The 21,135-nt window shown below is 33.8% G+C and overlaps 1 protein-coding gene across 1 annotated transcript; it reads left to right on the forward strand.

Moving 5' to 3' along the window:
* The first annotated feature begins 10,942 nt into the window (after window positions 1–10,942).
* Window positions 10,943–20,801, forward strand: LOC132722672 (uncharacterized). The gene is made up of 3 exons (XM_060707195.1): window positions 10,943–11,017; window positions 19,310–19,540; window positions 19,954–20,801. Exons 2-3 carry the CDS (start codon window positions 19,369–19,371, stop codon window positions 20,595–20,597), a joined length of 816 nt encoding a protein of 271 aa, XP_060563178.1. The 5' UTR covers window positions 10,943–11,017; window positions 19,310–19,368; the 3' UTR covers window positions 20,598–20,801.
* The last annotated feature ends 334 nt before the right edge of the window (window positions 20,802–21,135 follow it).

A 21,135-nucleotide genomic window follows, 5' to 3' on the forward strand; every position in this document is an offset into this window, starting at 1 on the left:
CAAGAGGGCGACCATTTTCAAAATGGCCGAAAAAAAAATTAATTTAACGTACATAATAGCTCAATCAAGTTTTTTGTACAGACCCGAAACTTGCACCAAAGCATGTATAAAGGTACTCCTTTTCAATTTTTTTTTTAAAAATGGCTCTTATACCTCTTCAGAATCCAAGATAGCTTCCAGTATAGTGGCCAATTTTGTAAGAAACTATATCATTTTTATAGCATAATTTGTTGCTAAAATTATGTTTAGTTCGATAAAAAAGTGTTTAAATATCAGAAATAATTAAATTGTATGTTAATCATAATGAAAGTAAACTTTTGTCGAAACAACATTTATAAAATATCAAGAAAAAAAATCTCAATTTTTGCATATTTCTCCAATTTGGTCTTTTTAAATTAAAGTACAAAGTTAAAAAAATGTGATTTTCCCCCGCCTTTTCGAAGAAAAAAAAGAGGATATAGAAATAGACTGTCTGTCCGTACATCACACTTTTGTGTCCGGTCCATAACTTTGTCATTTATCCAAGGAATTTGAAGTTACTTGACACAAATGTTTCTTATAGTAAGACGATGTTTTATGCACAACAACCAGACTTCTACTTCCAGGGTCAAAGGTCGCACTTGCTTATTTAAGGTCAATATTGTCTATTTGAATGTATATGTTATGTCCGGTCCATAACTTTCTTATCTTCGAAGGGATTTTGTAAATACTTGCCACAATTTTTTAACAATGATGAGATGATGTGTTTTGCGCAACAACCAGTCACCTACCTACAAGGCCAAAGTCACACTTGGAGGTCAAAGATTAACATAGTGTGTTATAGGGTATATGTTGTATCCGGTCCATAACTTTTTTATTGATTATAGGATTTTGAAAATACTTGGCACAAATAGTCACTATAATAAGACGATGTGTCAAGCGCTAACCTGCATCCCTACCTCCATGGTCAACGTCTCACTTAGAGGTCAAAAATTAACATAGTTATAGGGTATATTTTGTGTCCGATCTAGAACTTCTTCATAGTTTAAAGGATTTTGAAATAACTTGGCACAAAAAGTCTCAATGATTAGATGATATGTCAAGTACAATACCTACTCTACTACCTCAAAGGTCAAGGTCACGCTCAGAGGTCAAAGGTTAACAGAGTCTGTTATATGGTATTGGTTGTTTTCCGTCCATAACTTCCTCATAGATCGAAGGATTTTAAAAATACTTGGCACAAATAGTCACAATGATAAGATTTTATGTCATGCGTAACATCTGTGTCCCTACCTCCAAGGTTAAGTTTACACTTAGAGTCAAAGATTTACATAATCTGTTAAAGGGTATATTTTGTGCCCAGTCCATAACTTTTTGTGTCGCCTTGAAAAGGCGACATATAGGGGTTACTTTTGTCGGCGTCGGCGTCGTTGCCGGCGTCCCCTAAAGCTTGTCCGGAGCATAACTCAGTCACTAAAAGTCTGATTGACTTCATATTTGGTATGCATGCTTCTTTCAATAACCCAAAGTGCAGTGCACAAGGGCCAGTACTCTGCACTTCTTAAATTTTGAGTTATTATCCTTTGTTAATTTTCATACTTTAATTTTGTCCGGGCCATTTCTCCTTAAGCAGGCTTTCAAGCGGGCCCTACTTTTCTATTTTTCCTACTTTTCCCTACTTTTTTGTTTGCCCCCTTCTTTTCCCTATTTTTTTCTTCAAATGCCCTACTATCGCTACTTTTTTAAGAAAAAAGCTCGAGGATAATTGATTAAAAATCCAGTATAAGTAGTAGATTGATTTTGATATAATCTTTATCTCAAATTTAATAAGAATCAGGTGCTAGTTTAATTGTAGGGAAAAGTTGATTGAAGTAGGTCATCAGTGGTTCAAGAGGTGTTCCATGATAAGGATGGTTGGAGCTGACATGGCAGAAACAGCGACTTTAGGTGAGTTTGCTTATAAAAAATATTACTTAGTGTTCAATTATTTTTTTGTTTCATTTCAAAATTATATGTTTTTCTACACAGACTAGCTTCTCAATTGTTTCATTTCAAAATTATAATTTTGGTTTTTCTACACAGGCTAGCTTCTCAATTGTTTCATTTTAAAAAATTATGATATGTTTTTGTACACAGACTAGCTTCTCAATATATATCATTTCAAAATTGTAATATGTTTTTCTACACAGACAAGCTTCTCAATTGTTTCCCAATGATGCTTATGCTGAGGGACGATACTTGACAACATCTTTGAGCATATATATTTTAGGCAATGTTTGGCATATTGGCAAGTATTGAAGTTGCTCACTGTGATCATTTTGTCCTGAATTTTCATTGAATGAAAGATACTGGAAAAATGTAGTGAGTGTTTCTGATAAATATGTATGCTTCAATTAGATAGAATTTGATAGCTTTAATATGGTGGGGGGATTATGAATCTTTATGTTATAACAGATACTTTAAGAATAACTAACTGTGTGTTTACGCTTTCAGTGTGCCAAGTATTAGAAATAACCATTAAAGATGTGAGAGATTGTTGTTGCATCCAAAGTTTTTGCTCTCTGTCTTTAAATATATATATAATATGGCATAAATACTCATCTCTACCTTGGAATTATCCGAGACCTACTGACATTTCTCGCAATTAAGTGTCATTAAGTTTCTTTTTAAATTCCATTTTACTAACAATTTAGTATTTCAGGTCCTTTAATTTGTAATAATTAACTTCACAATGCCACATGGACTCACAAAATTTAACAATGCATGTTAATGTATATACTTTGTTCTGTAGTTGCGTGCATATATTTCTTTGGGTACTATTATCTATAGTTCTGCAATAAATACATTATGAAGTGTAAACTCTTGTTTTGATTTGTCAGTTTTGCATGTACTTACTCTGCATACTAACTGCTTGTGCATATATCTTAAAATTTACTTTTGGTTGTTTTGCATGCCCATGTAAACTCCATGCATATATAGGATGCTAGTATATCTTTGTTTTTTTACATTTACTCCTTTTCATTTTCTAGTGTGTTATATTGCTAGTTAAAAATCATGTTTTAACACCTATCATTGTTCTAGTCTGTGTTTCACATATGCTAGCTAAATCCATGTTTTGCACATAACATCTTTCTTGTTTGTATTTTGTAACAACCATGCTATCTTAAACAAGGTTTTAACACATTTCTTGTTTCTAGTCTGTGTACAAAAACATGCTTAATGTTGTTTATAGTCTGTGTTCTGACATATTCATTGATTATAGTTTTCTGTTATTATTTGGAATTGGATCTAATAAAATAAAAAAAATTCCAGGTTCATGTCAGATTCATCCTGTTGTGGAATCCCTATTGAGACACTAGTGACTGGTTTCCTAAATAAAGAAAATGCCATTGAAATTAGTTGATAAGGGTCTGTATTTGTTTTTGCATCAACTTTGGAAAAAAGGTGAGTAGAGAGTCCTACTTTCCCTACTTTTAGGTTCTGAAAATCCCTACTTTTCCCTACAACTTTACGAAAAAATTCCTACTTTTATCCCTACTTTTTTGTTATTGGCCACTTGAAAACCTGCCTTAAGTATAAAAGCTATGAACTTGAAACTTCATAGGATGACAGACCTTATTCAGAAGAAGTGCAGTGCACAAGAACCGGTACTCTACACTTCCTAATTTTTGAGTTATTGACCTTTGTTAATTTTCATACTTTAATTTTGTCCGGGCCATTTCTCCTAATGTATTAAAGTCATGGACTTGAAACTTCATAGGATGATAGATCTCATTAAGAAGAAGTGCATTGCACAAGATCAGGTACTCTGCATTTCTTTTTTTTTTTAATTATTCCCCTTTGTTATTTTTCATACTTTGATTTTTTTCCGGGCCACTTCTCCTAAAGTATAAAAGCTATGGACTTGAAACTTCATAGGATGATAGACCTCATTAAGAAGAAGTGCAGTGCACAAGAACCAGTACTCTGCATTTCTTATTTTTTTTAGTTATTGCCCTTTGTTAATTTTCATACTTTAATTTTGTCCGATCATTTCTCCTCAAGTATGAAAGCTATGGATGTGAAACTTCATTGGATGATAGATCTCATAAAGAAAAAGTGCAGTGTACAAGAACCGGTACTCTGCACTTTTTATTTGTGAAGTTATTACCCTTTATTATTTTTCATACTTTATATATTTTTGTCCAGGCTATTTCTCATAAATTATAAAAGATATAGACTTGAAACTTCATAGAATGATATATCTTATTGATAAGAAGTGCAGTGCACAGAAACTGCTGCTCTGCACTTATTTTTTTAGTTATTGCCCTTTGTTAGTTTTCATATTTCTTTTTTTGTCCTGGCCATTTCTCCTAAACTATATTGTTCACAAGGCGACACATCCGACTCGCGGAGTTCTAGTTCATAGATAAATAATACTTTGCACAACTAATCACAATTATTAGACGATATGTTAAGCGCAAACATGGGTCCCTAACTCCAAGGTCACACTTAGAGGTCAAAAATTAACATAGTCTTTTATATGATATATTTTGTGTCCAATCTATAGCTTCTTTATAGTTCAAGGGATTTTGAAAATACTTTGCACAAATAGTTACAATAATAAGACAAAATGTCATGCACAACACCTGCACCCCTACCTCCAAGATCTAGGTCACACTTAAGAGATCAAAGCTTAACATGTTGATTTTTATGCTCCCACAGAGTGGGAGCATATAGCGTTGCACTTGTCCGTCCGTCCGTCACGCCGTCCGTCCGTCTGTCCGTACGTCCCGAAATCTTGTGAACGCAACTCCTCTTAAACCGGATGGCAGATTTTGCTTAAACTTTCAGGGATAAACAACCTTAATATGTAGATGGTAGTAAAGAAAGGAATTTTCGCTGCGACCAAATTTAACATAATTATGGCCCTTTGTTGATTTTTTCACTATATACTATGTAGAAATTTTGTGAACGCAACTCCTCTTAAACCGGATGGCAGATTTTGCTTAAACTTTCAGGGATGAACAACCTTAATGTGTAGATGGTAGTTAAGGAAGGAATTTTTGCTGCGACCAAATTTAACAGAATTATGGGCCTTTGTTGATTTTTTCACTATATACAATGTAGAAATTTTGTGAACGCAACTCCTCTTAAACCGGATGGCAGATTTTGCTTAAACTTTTAGGGATTAACAACCTTAATGTGTAGATGGTAGTAAAGGAAGGAACTTTTGCTGCGACCAAATTTAACAGAATTATGGCCCTTTGTTTATTTTTTCACTATATACCATTTAGAAAGTTTGTGAACGAAACTCCTCTTAAACCGGATGGCAGATTTTGCTAAAACTTTCAGGGATTAACAACCTTAATGTGTAAATAATAGATAAGGACGGTATTATTGCTGCGACCAAATTTAACATAATTATGGCCCTTTGTTGATTGTTTCACTATATACCATATAGAAATTTTGTGAACGCAACTCCTCTTAAACCGGATGGTAGATTTTGCTTAAACTTTAAGGGATGAACAACCTTAATGTGTAGATGGTAGTTAAGGAAGGAATTTTTGCTGCAAACAAATTTAACAGAATTATGGCCCTTTGTTGATTTTTCACTTTATACCATATATATGTTGTCAGTGGGGGCATCCGTGTCCTTTGGGCACAGTTCTAGTTTAAGTCTGTGTTTCATTTTATTATTTTAATAAATTTATTGTTGCGTTTGAAGATCTATCATTGATCATAATTTTGGACTGAAAATCCTGAGATCCATACTTGAACCTTTTGATATAGCACAATTTTATGCTTCATATAAAACTTCACTGAGGCGGGGGACGTTGGTAACTCTGTTACAAATTCTTGTTTATTTCTTTAACTGTAATTTGACATTCAATTTACACCAGTGTTTATGGTAAAAATGTAAGAACAACATAAAATCTGTAGGTTTTATATTTTGTGAAAGTGGGTGAGGTAAATTTATCGGATAATCGTAATAGAAAAACAACAAAATACGTATACATAGGTAATTTTATTCTATTTCTTTCGTTTTTTACTTTTCTATGAATTCTTATGCAAATGTTCCATCTTAAAACATGCTTTTCATTGGATAAAGGTATTTTTGTCTTCCTTCGGGCCAAGTAGGTGAGTAAGAAAAGCATGTGTGTACAATCAGTTATTAAATTTGGTTGTGTGGTATTGCTTGTTTCAATATCTTTGATATCATATATAAATTTTTTATTGTAAAGATATATAAGAAGACGATAAATCAACTAAACGTGCTTTAAATAGCAAATATGTATATGAATGTAAAGTATAAAGTTAGTCAATTAACGCATATTATTGACTCCTTTACATTTTATGCTCTCCGAAAAAACCAGACCCCTACCGCCAGGGTCAAGGTCGCACTTGCTCATTCAAGGTCAACATTGTCTATTTGAGGGTAAATGTCGTGTCCAGTCCATAACTTTCTTATCTTTGAAGGGATTTTGAAAAGTTGATGTGTCATGCGCAACATTCACCTACCTCAAAAGTCAAGGTCACACTTAGAGGTCAAAGATTTACATAGCTTGTTTTAGGGTATATTCTGTGTCCGATCTGGAACTTCTTCATACTTCAAGGGATTTTAAAATAACTTGGCATAAATAGTCACAATAATAAGACGATATGTCAAGTACAACACCTGCACCCCTACATCCAAGTACAAGGTCACACTTAGAGGTCAAATGTTAACGGAGTCCATTATGTTATATTTTGTGTCCTGTTCTTTACTTCTTTATAGATCAAGGGATTTTGTAAAATACTTGCCACAAATAACAAGATGATATGTCATACGTAACACCTGTGCCCCTACCTTCAAGGTCACACTAAGAGGTTTAAGATTTACATACTCTGTTATAGAGTATATTTTGTTTCCAGTCCATAACTTTTTCATATTTCAAGGGATTTTAAAATTACTCGGCACAAGTAATCATGATAATAAGATGATATGTCAGGCGTAAGACATGGATCCCTACCTCCAAGGTCACACTTAGGGGTCAAAGATAAACATAGTCTGTTATAGAGTATTTTTTATGTTCGATCTATACCTTCTTCATAATTCAAGGGATTTTGAAAATACTTGGCTCAAATAGTAACAATAATAAGACGAAGGGAGAGCATATAGTCGAAACCTTGTCCGTCTGTCCGTTCATCCGTCCGGACGTCACACTCTTGTGTCCATTTGATAACTTTGTCATTTATCAAAGGAATTTGAAAAAACTTGGCAAAAATTTGTTATAATAAGACGATGTGTCATGCGCAAAAACCAGACCCCTACCGCCAGGGTCAAGGTCGCACTTGCTCATTCAAGGTCAACATTGTGCAAATATGCTTTTACCCCATAAGCATATTGTGAAAAATTGTCAATTTTCAACTTGTGTCACACATAGCTCAAAAAGAATTTGACATAGGGTCAAGAAACTTTACAGGAATATTGATAAGCATGTGAAGTTGTGCACCTGGGGTTTTGCTTGTGAATTGATATGTTTTGTCAAAATTATTGCCCTTGACTTAGTGAAAATTTGCATTTTCAATTTGTGTCTTGCGTAGTTAAAAATGTATTTAACCTAGAGTCATGAAACTTTACAGGAATGTTGGTCAGCATGTGTAGTTGTGCACTGTGGTTTCGTTTGTGGGTTTATCCAGTATTTGTAGAGTTATTGCCCTTTACTGAGTAAAAACTGTTTCATTATGTTGTGTTATTTGTTCCTTGAGTTAGAATCAACTTTACATAAATGATGATAAATATCACTGTGAAGCTATATGCACCGGATATTTTGCATGTGGATTTTTTTTCAGTTTTGTTAGAATTATTGCCCTTGACTTAGTATAGATTTGCAATTTTCAACTTGTTCATGCATAGCTCAAAACGTATTTGAACGGTAGGATTGAAAATTGACAAGAATGTTGGACAGCATGTGTACTTATGCACCTTGGGATTGGCTTGTTGAATTATTCAGTATTTGTAAAGTTCTTGCCCTTTACTTAGTTTAAGATTTTTAGTTTTCAACTTTTTGCACATGTTGCCAAAAAAAAAATTGACATAGAGTCATAAGATTGACAAAACAGTGGAGTGTGGGGGCACCCCCTCGCAAGAACAATAACTATTCTTTGCTATTCCACTTTTTCATATTTACGTAGGGGGTATCTAAAAATAACTCTAATTACACTCACATGATTTTCTTCAAAGCTAAAACATTGGCATAAATAAAACAAGATAAGTAAGTCACATATACGTTACCAGTTATGCAAATTTCTCTTTATTGCTTTATTCGTTTTCTTAATAGAAAACTATACTAAGCATGATCATAACTATATGGCTTTTTAAGGATATCCTCTCACCAAGTAAAATGTACCTGAAACAACCTTCAGAAAACTTAATCCTGGCAAGGAGATTCACCATGTGTAATATGGCTCTTATTTAAATAAATATGAAAACCCTACTGATAACAGCAGCATAATATTGTGTCCCGAGATATTTGATTCTGTTTTCATATAATATCCATTTGTACTTATGATACATTTTTTTCAGAAATCGAACATAAGATTATGAAAATAATATAATGTTACCATTTTAAAAATTTGTAAAAAAAATCATTAAATGTAGCTTATACCCTTTAATGGGATAAAGTGTCGAGCCTGCTCCTATCAGCTTCACAACTTATACACAAAAGTTTTTTAATCAATGTGTTTTTGTAAAATAAAACTACATGTTTGAACTTTAACTTTACTTTTTTGCCAAAATTCTATTTATGGGTTACTTACTAGAATGAGCGGGTTACACTTTATCCCATGAAAAATATGGAATATTGAAAAGTTTTATATACGAAGATGGTTTTTGTGACGCCCCTACAGAGTAGTGGTGACATATAGGGATCACTTCTCCGTCGTCTGTCAGTCTGTCACCAAACTTGTCCAGACTACTCTTCAAAATGTAATGTGATAATTTCATCCAGACTTTACAGGAAGTCTAGTTGTGCACTTGTCAGCATTTTCCGGCTCATTGATTTTGTCAGAGTTATGGCCCTTTAATGATTTTTATTTTTAAAGTTTGTACCAACTTCTTATACCACTAATGCAATTTCATGAAACATGCAGGACTGGTCTGTAGCTCAGGTACTTAGCCCATTACACTTGTTTTCCAGTTGAATGATTTTGTGCTGAGTTATGACCCTTGATTAAAAAAAATGTTGTTTTTTTTTTGTGTTGCCAGCTACACAGAAGATTATGGTCCTTGAATAAAAAGCTTGTTTTGGCTTGTTAATGATTTTTGAGTCTTCTGCTACACAGTAGCTGCAACATGCAATTGGATATCATGAGGTGACACATCTGATCACTGATCGCTCTTGTTAGTCTTCTACCGGTTTAACCGGATGGGACTTTAGGTTTACCCTCCGTCTGTCTGTCTGTCTGTCAGTCCGTCAATCCGTCCACAAAACTGGATCCCGCGGTTACGCAAAAAGTACTGAAAATATTTTGATGAAACTTGATATATGGATAAATGGCACTATGGAAACTATGCACGTCTTTTTCTTTTTTTTCCTATGTTGAAAATTCTGGTTGCTATTGCAACAAATAGACTGAAAATATGGCAAATGTAACACATAAACTGGATCAAGTGATAACACAAAAGGTACAAAAAATATTTTTAAGAGACATGAAATATTGGGAGATGACAGTCTGGAGATTATGCACATCTTTTTCTTTTCTTCTTATGTTGATAATTCTTGTTGATATGGCAACAAATAGAATGAAATTCAAGATTTCTGATTCTAGTTTTTACGCTTTGTCACACTAAGTTCTTTATTTCTTAAGGTATTTACTCCAAACTTTAAATTTAAGTTTCTGGTCATCAACCACATCATATGTGACAAGGTGTACAACTGTTGCACAAATATTAACAGAATTACCGACCTTGTACTTAGAATTTTTATGAAAAAAATGTTTGTTTTTTAAATTACTTCTTTATTTCTTAATGTATCTAATTCAAGCTTCATATATATGTTTGTTATTATCACTCTCTTATTATCAATCTCTCTGAGAAGGTCCAATACTCCAGCAAGACTATTTTCAGAATTATGTCCCCCTGGAACTTAGATTTTTTTTTTGAGAAAATGGTATATTTTACTCAAACTTCTTCATTTCTTAAAGGATTTATTTCAAACTCCAACATCATAATAATATGACAAGGTTTATAAATCTAGATACTATATTTCCAGAATTATCTCCTCCTTAAACGTCGATTTTTTCTTATTCATTCTTTTACTTTCTTATTTCTTCATGGATTTACTTCAAATTCAAAATAAACATTCATTATAAACACCTACATTATATTTTTTATATTTCCATCTTTGTTACTATACATGGTAATGCTATATTTGAAATTTGTTATTTTTTTACTTTTCTTCTTTGTAACTATAAATGGTATCTTTAAACTTAAAATAATTGTTCTTTGTTACACTCACCTCACTTATGACAATGTTCATAAATCTAGCATCTTTATTTCGTTAGTTATCTCTTCTTTAAGAATTTGCTTTAAAAATGTTATATTTTGGTAACAGGGATGTTTGAAAATATAACTTAAGAGTCCCCTTCAGTTTGTCTGTCTGTCTGTTTGTTCATAAAACTGTTTCCTGAGATCACTTTTTATATTTTTTTTTCAAGAAATTTACTTAAAATAGGGAAAAGTTGAAACATTAGTTACGTAGTCATTCTGAGAAAATAGGATCTTTTGATTATCTGTTGTATAAACATAATAACCTTACTTGGCATGAAAACTTAACGCATTACTATGATATAGACAACTTTAAAACTCAAAAAGATTTAAGTTCATTCATGTCATTCATTCATCAAATGGCATAATTGACTGGCCAATGGCCCATTAGAATGTTGCTGGGGTTCTAACCGGTAGGGGATTTATGGATTGCTTGCAATACTATGATAATTGCTTGTTTTATATAATTTTAGAAAATTCTGCAGAAGGAAGATGAAAAGGGAGACAATAATGAAGAATATAAAAAAGGTAATGTACTTGATGTTGACAGTAAACTAAAGAAGTGTTATAATGATTTTTTATTTTTAGTGCAGTGTTCAATGAAAGGTGCATTTCAATGCTCTGTCTCTAAAATTAGAGATTGTGAACTTGAGCAACAATGGGGTCATGATCATATTTCCTCAAATGACCCAATCACTGGTAAGTTCGAGCTTGGAAAACAATATTAATATCTTCTAGGGTGTCAGTAAGCAGACTCTAATGAGTGATACAAGTAAGGCCTTTCAAGCTTATAGTGGAAGTGCAGTGTATAAGAACCATAACTCTTGATTTTTGTTACTTTTCCATTACTTTTTTCTTGTCCGTAGCATAACTTGAAAACCTAGTTAAAATTCAATACAACTTGATACAATGGTCAAGCACATTTAGATGAAGTGCAGTGTACAAGAACCATATCTGACTATTTACAGATGTAGTGCCCTTTGATATTTTACCTTGTTCGAAGCATTGCTTTAAAAGTACCGAATGGAATTCAAAACAACTTCATACAATGGTCAAGCACAATAAGAGGAAATGCAGTGCACAAGAACCATAACTCTATCTAAAGTAATAATAGAGTTATTGCCCTTTGTAACTTTTCCATTGCATTTTCCTTGTTTGGAGCACAACTTGAAAACCACTACATAGAATTCAATACAACTTCATACAATGGTCAAGCACATTGAGACAAAGTGCAGTGCATAAAACCATAACTCCATCTTGACTTATCACAGAGTTATTGCCCTTCATTACTTTCTCTTGTCCAGTGAATAATTTGAAAACTTATTGTTGGAATACAATGCAACTTAATAAAATGATCGTGCACAATAAGAAGAAGAACAGTGGACAAGAACCATAACTCTGTCCAGAGTAATTATAGAGTGATCGCCCTTTGTTACTTTTCCTTGTCGCAGAGCATAACATGTAATCTACTGGTTAGAATTCCACACAAGTTTTTACAATGATCAAGTATATTGAGAGAAAGTGCAGTGCAAGGAACCATAACTCTTTTTTTGACTCATTTTAGAGTTATTGCCCAAAGTTACTTTTATTGTCCAGTGCATAACTTGAAAATCAATTGTTGAAATTCAATGCAACTTCATACAATGGTCAAGTGCAGTGAAATGAATTGCAGTGCTCAAGAACCATAACTTTATTTGGACTTATTCAATAGTTATTGCACTTTGTTTCTTTTTGTGTTGCCTTGAAAAGGGCGACATATTGGAGTTACTTATGTCGGAATTGTTGTCGGTGTCCCCATAGGTTTGTTCGGAGCAGAACTCAGTCATTATAAGTCGGATTTCCTCCAAACTTAGTATGCATGATTTTTTCAATGACTCGAAGTGCAGTGCACAAGAATCACTTCAATTTTTTGAGTTATTTCCTTTTGTTAATTTTCATACTTTTTTTGGCCTGGCCAATTCTCGTAACCTATAAAAGCTATGGACTTGAAACTTCATAGGATGATACATCTCATTAGGAAGAAGTGCAGTACACAAGAATCGGTGCTCTGCACTTCTTATTTTTTGAGTTATTGCCCTTTGTTAATTTCATATTACATTTTTGTCAGGGCCATTTTTCCTAAACTATAAAAGCTATGGACATGAAACTTCATAGGATAATATATCTCATTGAGATAAATTTCTGTGCACATTATTTTTTAGTAATTGCCCTTTGTTAATGTTTTTCTTACTTTATTTTGGCTGGCCATTTCACCTTAACTATAAAAGCTATGGAATTTACACTTCATAGGATGATAGATCTCATTGAGAAGACGTGCATTGCACAAGAACCGGTACTCTGCAGTTCATTATTATTAAATTATTACCCTTTGTTAATCAGTATACTTTATTTTTATCCAGGCCAATTCTACTACACTTTAGAAGCTATTGACTTGAAACTTCATTGGATGATAGATCTCAGTGAGAAGAAATGCAGTGCACAAGAAATTGTACTCTGCACTTTATGACTTTTTAGTGATTGCCTTTTGTTAATTTTCTTACTTTATAAGCTTGTCTTGAGCATAACTTAGTCATATAAATTTGATTGACTCCAATTTGGTATGTTAGCTGTTTCCATTGATCTGAAGTGCAGTGCTTAAGAATTTATCACAGAGTAACCTGTTTGATAAGTCAGTGTAAAAGTTTTCCATGGTATTTTAATTATACCCCCGCACAAAAGGTTATAAGGGGGGGGGGGGTATACTAGAATCAGTCCGGCTGGCTGTCCGGGCGTCTGGCCGTCCGTCGGTTTTTCCTTGTCCGCCCAATAACTTAAGATTCCTTTGACCCACAGTCATATTTGGCATAGAAGTTAGTCATGAGTAGTAGATGACCCCTATTGATTTTGAGGTCACTGGGTCAAAGGTCAAGGTCACAGGGGCATTGACTATAAAAAGTTTGTCTGTCCAATTACTAAGATTCCTTTGATCCACAGTCTTCATATTTGGCATGGAGGTTAGTGATGATTAGTAGGTGACCCCTTTTGATTTTGAGGTCACTGGGTCAAAGGTCAATGTCACAGGATTTTGACTTCAAAAAGTTTGTCGGCACAATAACTTTAAAAAAATTGACCCACAGTCTTCATATTCGGAATGGAGGTTGGTCATGATCATAAAGTGACCCTTAATGATTTTGAGGTCACTGGGTAAAAGGTCAAGGTCACAGGGGCCTTGACTTTAAAAGCTTGTCAGCCCAATAACTTAAGAATGCCTTCATACTTGGCATGGAGGTTAGTCATGATTAGTAGATGACCCCTAATGATTATGAGGTCACTGGGTAAAAGGTCACAGGGGCCTTGACCATAAAAAGCTTGTCCGCCCAATAACTTAAGATTCCCTTCATATTTGGCATGGAGGTTAGTCATGATAGGTAGATGACCCCTATTGATTTTGAGGACACTGGGTCAAAGGTCAAGGTCACAGGGGCCTTGAGTAAAAAAACTTGTCCGCCCAATAACTTAAGATTCCTTTGATCCACAGTCTTCATATTTGGCATGGAGATTAGTGATGATTAGTACATGACCCCTATTGATTTTGACATTTTGAGATCACTGGGTGAAAGGTCGAGGTCACAGGGGCCGTGTCTATGAAAAGCTTGTCCGCCCAATAACTTGAGGTTCCTTTGACCCACAGTCTTCATATTTGGCATGGAGGTTAGTCATGATTAGAAGATGACCCCTATTGATTTTAAGGTCACTGGGTCAAGGGTCAAGGTGGCATGGACTTTGACTTCAAAAAGTTTGTCTGCCCAAAAACTTAAGATTCCTTTGACCCACAGTCTTCATATTTGGCATGGAGGTTGATCATGACCATAAGGTAACCCCTATTGATTTTTAGGTCAGTGGGTCAAAGGGCACAGGGACCGTGATTAAAAAAAAACTTTTCCTCTACATTGCTTAAGAATGCCTGTTTCCAGTGTATTGATTTTGACATTTTCACAGTTGAAGCATGTAAAATACAATGTACATAACTTAGCAATGCACTGGCGGAGTAACCTCAGATTTGGCAGGGAGGTTGTCCTTGAGCTCTAAATGGCCACTGTTGATTCTGACAAAGTGGTACGCGGGGGTTTTCACGCTATGACAGTGGCAGTTCTAGTTTTGATAATATTATATTAGCAGTTTTATTATGCTCATCGAAAAATTTCGGGGGAGCATATAGTCGCCGCCTTGTCCGTCCGTCCCCTTTTCTTGTCCGGTAAATAACTTTGAAACAACAAGAGGTATCAACATGAAACTTTGTAGGTAGATAGATCTCATTGAGTAGGTGTGCAGTGCACAAGAACCGTAACTCTGCCTTGCCTATTTTTGAATTTTTCCCCTTTGTTTATTTTTACACTTTGAACTTTGTCCGGGACATAACTCTAAAAGTATAAGAGGTATCAACATGAAACTTTGTAGGTAGATAGATCTCATTGAGTAGGTGTGCAGTGCACAAGAACCATAACTCTGCCTTGCCTAATTTTTGAATCATCCCTCTTTGTGTATTTTTACACTTTGAACTTTGTCCGGGACATAACTCCAAATGTATAAGAGGTATCAACATGAAACTTTGTAGGTAGATAGATCTCATTGAGTAGGTTTGCAGTGCACAAGAACTGTTACATTGTCTTGCCTACTTTTTGAATTATCCCCCTTTGTTTATTTTACACTTTGAACTTTGTTTGGGACATAACTCTAAATTTATAAGTGGTATCAACATGAAATTTTGTAGGTAGAAAGACCTATTTGAGTAGGTGTGCAGTGCACAAGAACCGTAACTCTGCCTTGCCTATTTTTTGAATTATTTCCCTTTGTTTATTTTCACACTTTGAACTTTGTCCGTGACATAACTCTAAAACTATAAGAGGTATCAACATTAAACTTTGTAGGTAGATAGATCTCATTAAGTAGGGTTGCAGTGCACAAGAACTGTTACATTGTCTTGCCTACTTTTGGAGTTATTGCCACACTTTGAACTTTGTCCGGGACATAACTCTAAAATTATAAGAGAAATCAAAATGAAACTTTGTAGATAGATAGGTCTCATTGGGTGGAAGTGCAGTGCTTAAGAATCATTACTCTGCCTTGCCTTATTTTGAAGTTATTGCCCTTTGTTTATTTTTACTTTTTGACTTTTGTCCGGGACATAACTTAAAATTAACATGAAACTTTGTAGGTAGCTAGATTTATTTTATGCTTTTCAGTGGATTACTGATTTATCCGTGAAAATTATATTTGATAATTTCACAGTGAACATTATCAAAATATAATTTCACTTTTTTCAATGACGAAACTACTTTTTTAAGATTTTCCCCATGTGGTACCTCAATTTTATTTTTACTGGCAATTCTGACAATGCCAGGCTGTTAAAAGAAAAAGCAAAGCTGAAATAGATAAATAACTTAAATGTCAAAAGTAATAAAGACAGAAAACTTACTTCTTATCTATTCATTCAAATTCCAATCACCTCTAAAAAATTTTGTTTCGTTTTTACAGTCTGAAAAATACATTCCTTCCCCATGCAAATCTGCTCTTGATGACATTTGGGCATATTAAAGTATCCTACGAGCAATAACTGCCGTATGCTTTATGAAAAATTGAAAAGCATTGACAGCCATCACTCATAGAATAAGTAAAACAACCCAGCGTTCCTTAGGCTTAGCAAGCTTCCAAGTTTTCCATTTTCCTAGCTCCTTTTCTGAATGTTTTCACTTCTGTCAACACTTATTTTTTGTCTGTTAAAATCCTCAAATAAGTTTTCTTTCTTTTAAAAAGGTGTATGACTAACAAATCCAAATTATATCCCTCTGAATCTTACACAATTATTTCCCTCCCATGAAATACACAACTTTAAAAAATGGCTGCCGCTTACATTTTACAAAGCCAGGTCTAATATAAATTCGCAGTAAGTAACAGAAACATGGATGGATGGTTGGACTTTTTCTCCTACAAGAATTGTTTGTTTTTATTATTAAAACAAGCGATCATTCATATTTTTTAAATAAAATGAATAAATATCACCGTCATTTAACCTTGATTGGCGAACTTATTTTTTAGCTCAAGACTTCTTGTTTTTAATGTGAAATTCCGTCTAAATGGGGCTCTCAATGGGGGAAACAAAATTTAATATTAACGTTAAAATTATGGAAATTTCGTTTTAACTTGTTTTTAAGCATAAAATAAAAAGAAAATTTGTCTGTTTGTTGTGTAAGATGTAATTTTATTTCATCTCGTGAACTTTAAAAACAGTATTCTCACTCGTGGCTACGCCACTCGTGAGAATACTGTTTTTAAAGCCCACTCGATGAAATAAAATTTCATCTTACACACAAACAAACAAATATCCTCTATATAATTGGATAGAACTGCAATGCTTAAAGAACCTAAACAAAGCCTGGTCTAATTTTGGAGTTATTGCCCTTTGTTCATTTTTACACTTTGAATTTTACCCGGGACATAACTCTGATATCATCAGGAAACTTTATAAATAGATAGATCTTATTGAATAGAAGTGCAGTGCAAAAAACATAACCCCGCCTTGCCTAATTTTGGAGTTTTTGCCCTTTATTCATTGTTTTAGCTCGACTATTTAAAGAATATGAGAGCTCTTGTAGTCGCCCCGGCGTCAGCGTCCGCGTCGGCGTCTGCGTTGGTTAAAGTTTTTTGTAAAGTCAAATATCTCAATCATTACTTGAGATATTCAATTGAAACTTACAATACTTATTTATAGTAACAAGGTACATCGTATTGACAAATTAGATAACTCTGTCTACAATATTGACAGAATTATGCCCCTTTTTAACTTAGAAATTTTGGTTAGAGTTTTTTTGTAAAGTTAAATATCTCAATAATTACTTGAGATATTCAATTGAAACTTACAATACTTATTTATAGTAACAAGGTACATCAGATTGACAAGTGTGATAACTCTGCCTACAATATTGACAGAATTATGCCCCTTTTTAACTTAGAAATTTTGGTTAAAGTTTTTTGTCAATTATTGCTTGAGATATTCAATTGAAACTTACAATACTTATTTATAGTAACAAGGTACATCAGATTGACAAGTTGGATAACTCTGCCTACAATATTAATAGAATTATGCCACTTTGGAACTTAGAAATTTTGGTTAAAGTTTTTTTGTAAAGTCAAATACCTCAATTATTGCTTGAGATATTCAAATGAAATTTAAAATACTTTTTTATAGTAACAATGTACATCAGTTTGCAAAATTGCATAACTCTGCCTGCAAAATTTGAAGAATTATTTGCCCCTTTGAAACTTAGAAATTTTGGTTAAAGGTCTTCAAAGATATTTACTTGAAACTTGACACATGCACTTAGGGTCATAATTGGAGGGTCATAATTGTATGTCACTGACCAAGTTCCATAACTCTATCTTGCATTAAGGCTGATTCATATCCCCTTTTCTATTTAGTCTCTTGGTTAATGTTTACATGCAAGTTTTACATATCTCAATAACTTTTAAAGATATCTATTTAAAACTTCACATTTGCATTAAGGGTCATAATTGTAGGTCACTGACAAAGATCCATAATTCTATCTTGCATTTAGGCTGATTTTTCTCCCCTTTTTCAACTTAGAAATTCATGGTAAAGTTTTGCTTGTAAGCTGTTATCTCAATTACTACTGAAGGGTTTGTGCCCTTTTTTGGGACAATTTTATGCATTCATAATAATCAAGCAGTGATTTACTTGATAAAACATCTTAATTAGAAGCCTATGTACCTTTTCTGTCAAATTTATGTATTCATAGGTAATTAGTATTATTATACTCAATAAAACAACCTTGTGACATTACCTTCCGAATAGTCAAGCCAATATTGTATAATTAGACTCTCTCTAAGGCCTATAACATGAATTTATTAAAAAAATTTAGACCTTTTGTGATCTTAAAAAATTTAACATTATCAAGGCTCTTTTACTATCAAGCACTTAGAATAGTCGAGCGTGCTGTCCTACCGACAGCTCTTGTTATACTTTCCTGTGTGGAGAATCTTCTCGGGGAGCATCATCCGGTTCAACCGGTTCTTATTTATCCTGATGTAACATTGCCTCTAAAGTTGAAGGTACATGTACGTTGTAAGAGCAGTGTTTATTGATAACCTATTTTAAGAAGAAAATGCCCAAGTGACAGCTATACTGTTCACAAGGTGACACATCCAACTCAAGGAGTTCTATTTTGTGTCTAGTGCATGACTTGAAAACTAATTATTGGAATTCAATGCAACTTTATACAATAGTCAATCGCGGTGAGATGAAGTGCAATGCACAAGAACTCTGTTTGGACTAATTACATAGTTATTGCCCTTTGTTACCTTTTCTTGTCCCGTGCATAACTTGCAAACTGGTAGTTTGAATTCAATACAACTTCATACAATGGTCATGCGCATTGAGAAGAAGTACAGTGTACAAAAACTGTAACTCCATCTTCAGTATATTCAGAGTTACTGCCCTTTGTTCCTTTTCTTTGTCGGGTTAATAACTTAAAAACTAATGTTTGGAAGTCAATGCAACTTCATACAACGGTCAAGCACAATGAGAAGAAGTGCAGTGTTCAAGAACCATAACTCTATCTTTATTTATTACTGAGCAATTCAATAAATCTTCATCAATGGTCAAACACAGTAAAAGGAAATGCAATGTACAAGAAGCACAACTATCTTTAAATGCCCACAACTTAAATTATGTTTCAATTCTTTAACAAAGTATTCTTTTACTAGTAAGAAGCAGTCTTGCCAGTGTATTAATCACATTCAGTGATAGTTCTAGTTTCATTTCAGATTTGACTGCTGGCAAAAGGAGTTTATCTGAAGAAAAACCGCATGGTTCCTTTTTTGATATGAATGGACATGTTGAGACAGTGCTTCAGTCAGAGGCAAAGGTGGCTGCTGCACGCTCTGTCTGCAAGATTTTCTCCCCAACAAAAGATGGTACCTTAACAGCTACCGGATTTCGAGTTGGGTCTAGATTTATAATGACAGCTTGTCATGTGACAAGTAGATTTCTTGAAGGTTGCTTTTGTTTTTATTTCTCATAAGATATTTAATTTGATAACAGTTTCAGTACATTTCCCTATAAAAAATGGCACTGAAGTACTTCGTCAAATTATACCAGAATAAGCTACTATGTCAAAGAGTACTTGCTTGATCCTCAGCTGATATGTCCTAATACATTCCAGTATGTTTAGTTTGAAGTGAAGAATTTTAAGTATTTGAAGTCATTTTCTTGGAAACTTTAAATGTTATGAAAGACAGTTGATTTTTTTCCTAGATCAGCAAATGTTGTAAAGGACAAATTCCATGTCAAGGTGATTAAATGTAAAAAAAAAATTGTTTACACTTTTTTATGAAACTTAAAGCATCTATGTGTAATATGATTCTCTTCTCAAAATATTATTTCTTTCAAATTTTTTGTTTACTTTCAGGTCATCAGTATGCAGCTGAAAAGTTTGTTGTTTTTAATTACAAGCATGAGAGTGGTTTCAATGAAGAGGACAAATTCCATTTAGGCAAAACAGTATTTTCCAATTTAGAAACAGACATTTCAGTTGTAGAGTTAGAATGTGATTCACGCACTTTGCCTCCTCCTTTGCGTTTATTTTGTTCCCCTGTTTCTGATAGAGGGTTCCATTTAATAGGACATTCTCAAGGGAACATCATGGAAACAAATTTTGTAGACAAAATATGCATTGATAACCGGGAAAAAGCTAAACTGAGGAATGAAATGAATGAGAAGAGCATTAATTATACAGGTGGCAGACATTGTGATTGCCCACCTCATGATAAGATAGACAATCCTCATAGATTTCTGTTTCTCTGCAGGTTCACCAAAGGTGGGAGTGGTGCACCTGGTGTTGTTCTTATTGGTAATAAAATTTACGTGACAACAGTCTTATTATGGGGATATCCTAATTGGTACTTTGATCCAACCATGGAGGAAAAAAAAGTTAATTGGCCTGTAGGAGACTGCATTCAGCAAGGGGTTAATCTTAAGTCTTTGCAGGAATTTATGTTCTTGGCATATCCTGACCTCAGTATAGACATATTTGGCGACCAGCCAATACCTTGATCTGATAAAATGGTAATTGTACCCCCACAAACAAAGTCTAGGGGGCTATATAGGTGTCGGTTGGTCGGTCAAATTTATGGATTCAGGATAATAAATAGAGTTTGGAATCCGGTATTGTAATCAAACTTGGTATATAGCTACCTTATGTAGAAACCCCTGTTGATACTGTAAAACATTTATTATTCGCAAGAAATTTAATTTATTTTCGCTAATATTCGCGAGTGTTCTAAGACGCGAATTCATAATTCTCGCGAATATTTCACTTTGTATATTGTCCGAAAATGAACACTACCCGAAAATGCTTACACATGGATATATATCTGCGGGAAAGTATCGAAACCAGCTCTAGTTACATCATGTAGCTATTTAAGTGTTGCAGCATATACATATCGTACAGATTACTAGTATGGCATATTTACCTGTAACAATTTGGTATTATTGACGAATTGGAAAAAATCTTCTTCGCTGCATATTACCTGTGTCAAGGAAGGTAACTTTGACTTGCACTCGAATTAAGTATAAACAAATTAATGCGTCT

Source organism: Ruditapes philippinarum, unplaced genomic scaffold (assembly GCF_026571515.1).
Source record: "Ruditapes philippinarum isolate M1 unplaced genomic scaffold, ASM2657151v2 ctg3428_1_1_1_1, whole genome shotgun sequence".
Classification (NCBI taxonomy): Eukaryota; Metazoa; Mollusca; class Bivalvia; order Venerida; family Veneridae; genus Ruditapes; species Ruditapes philippinarum.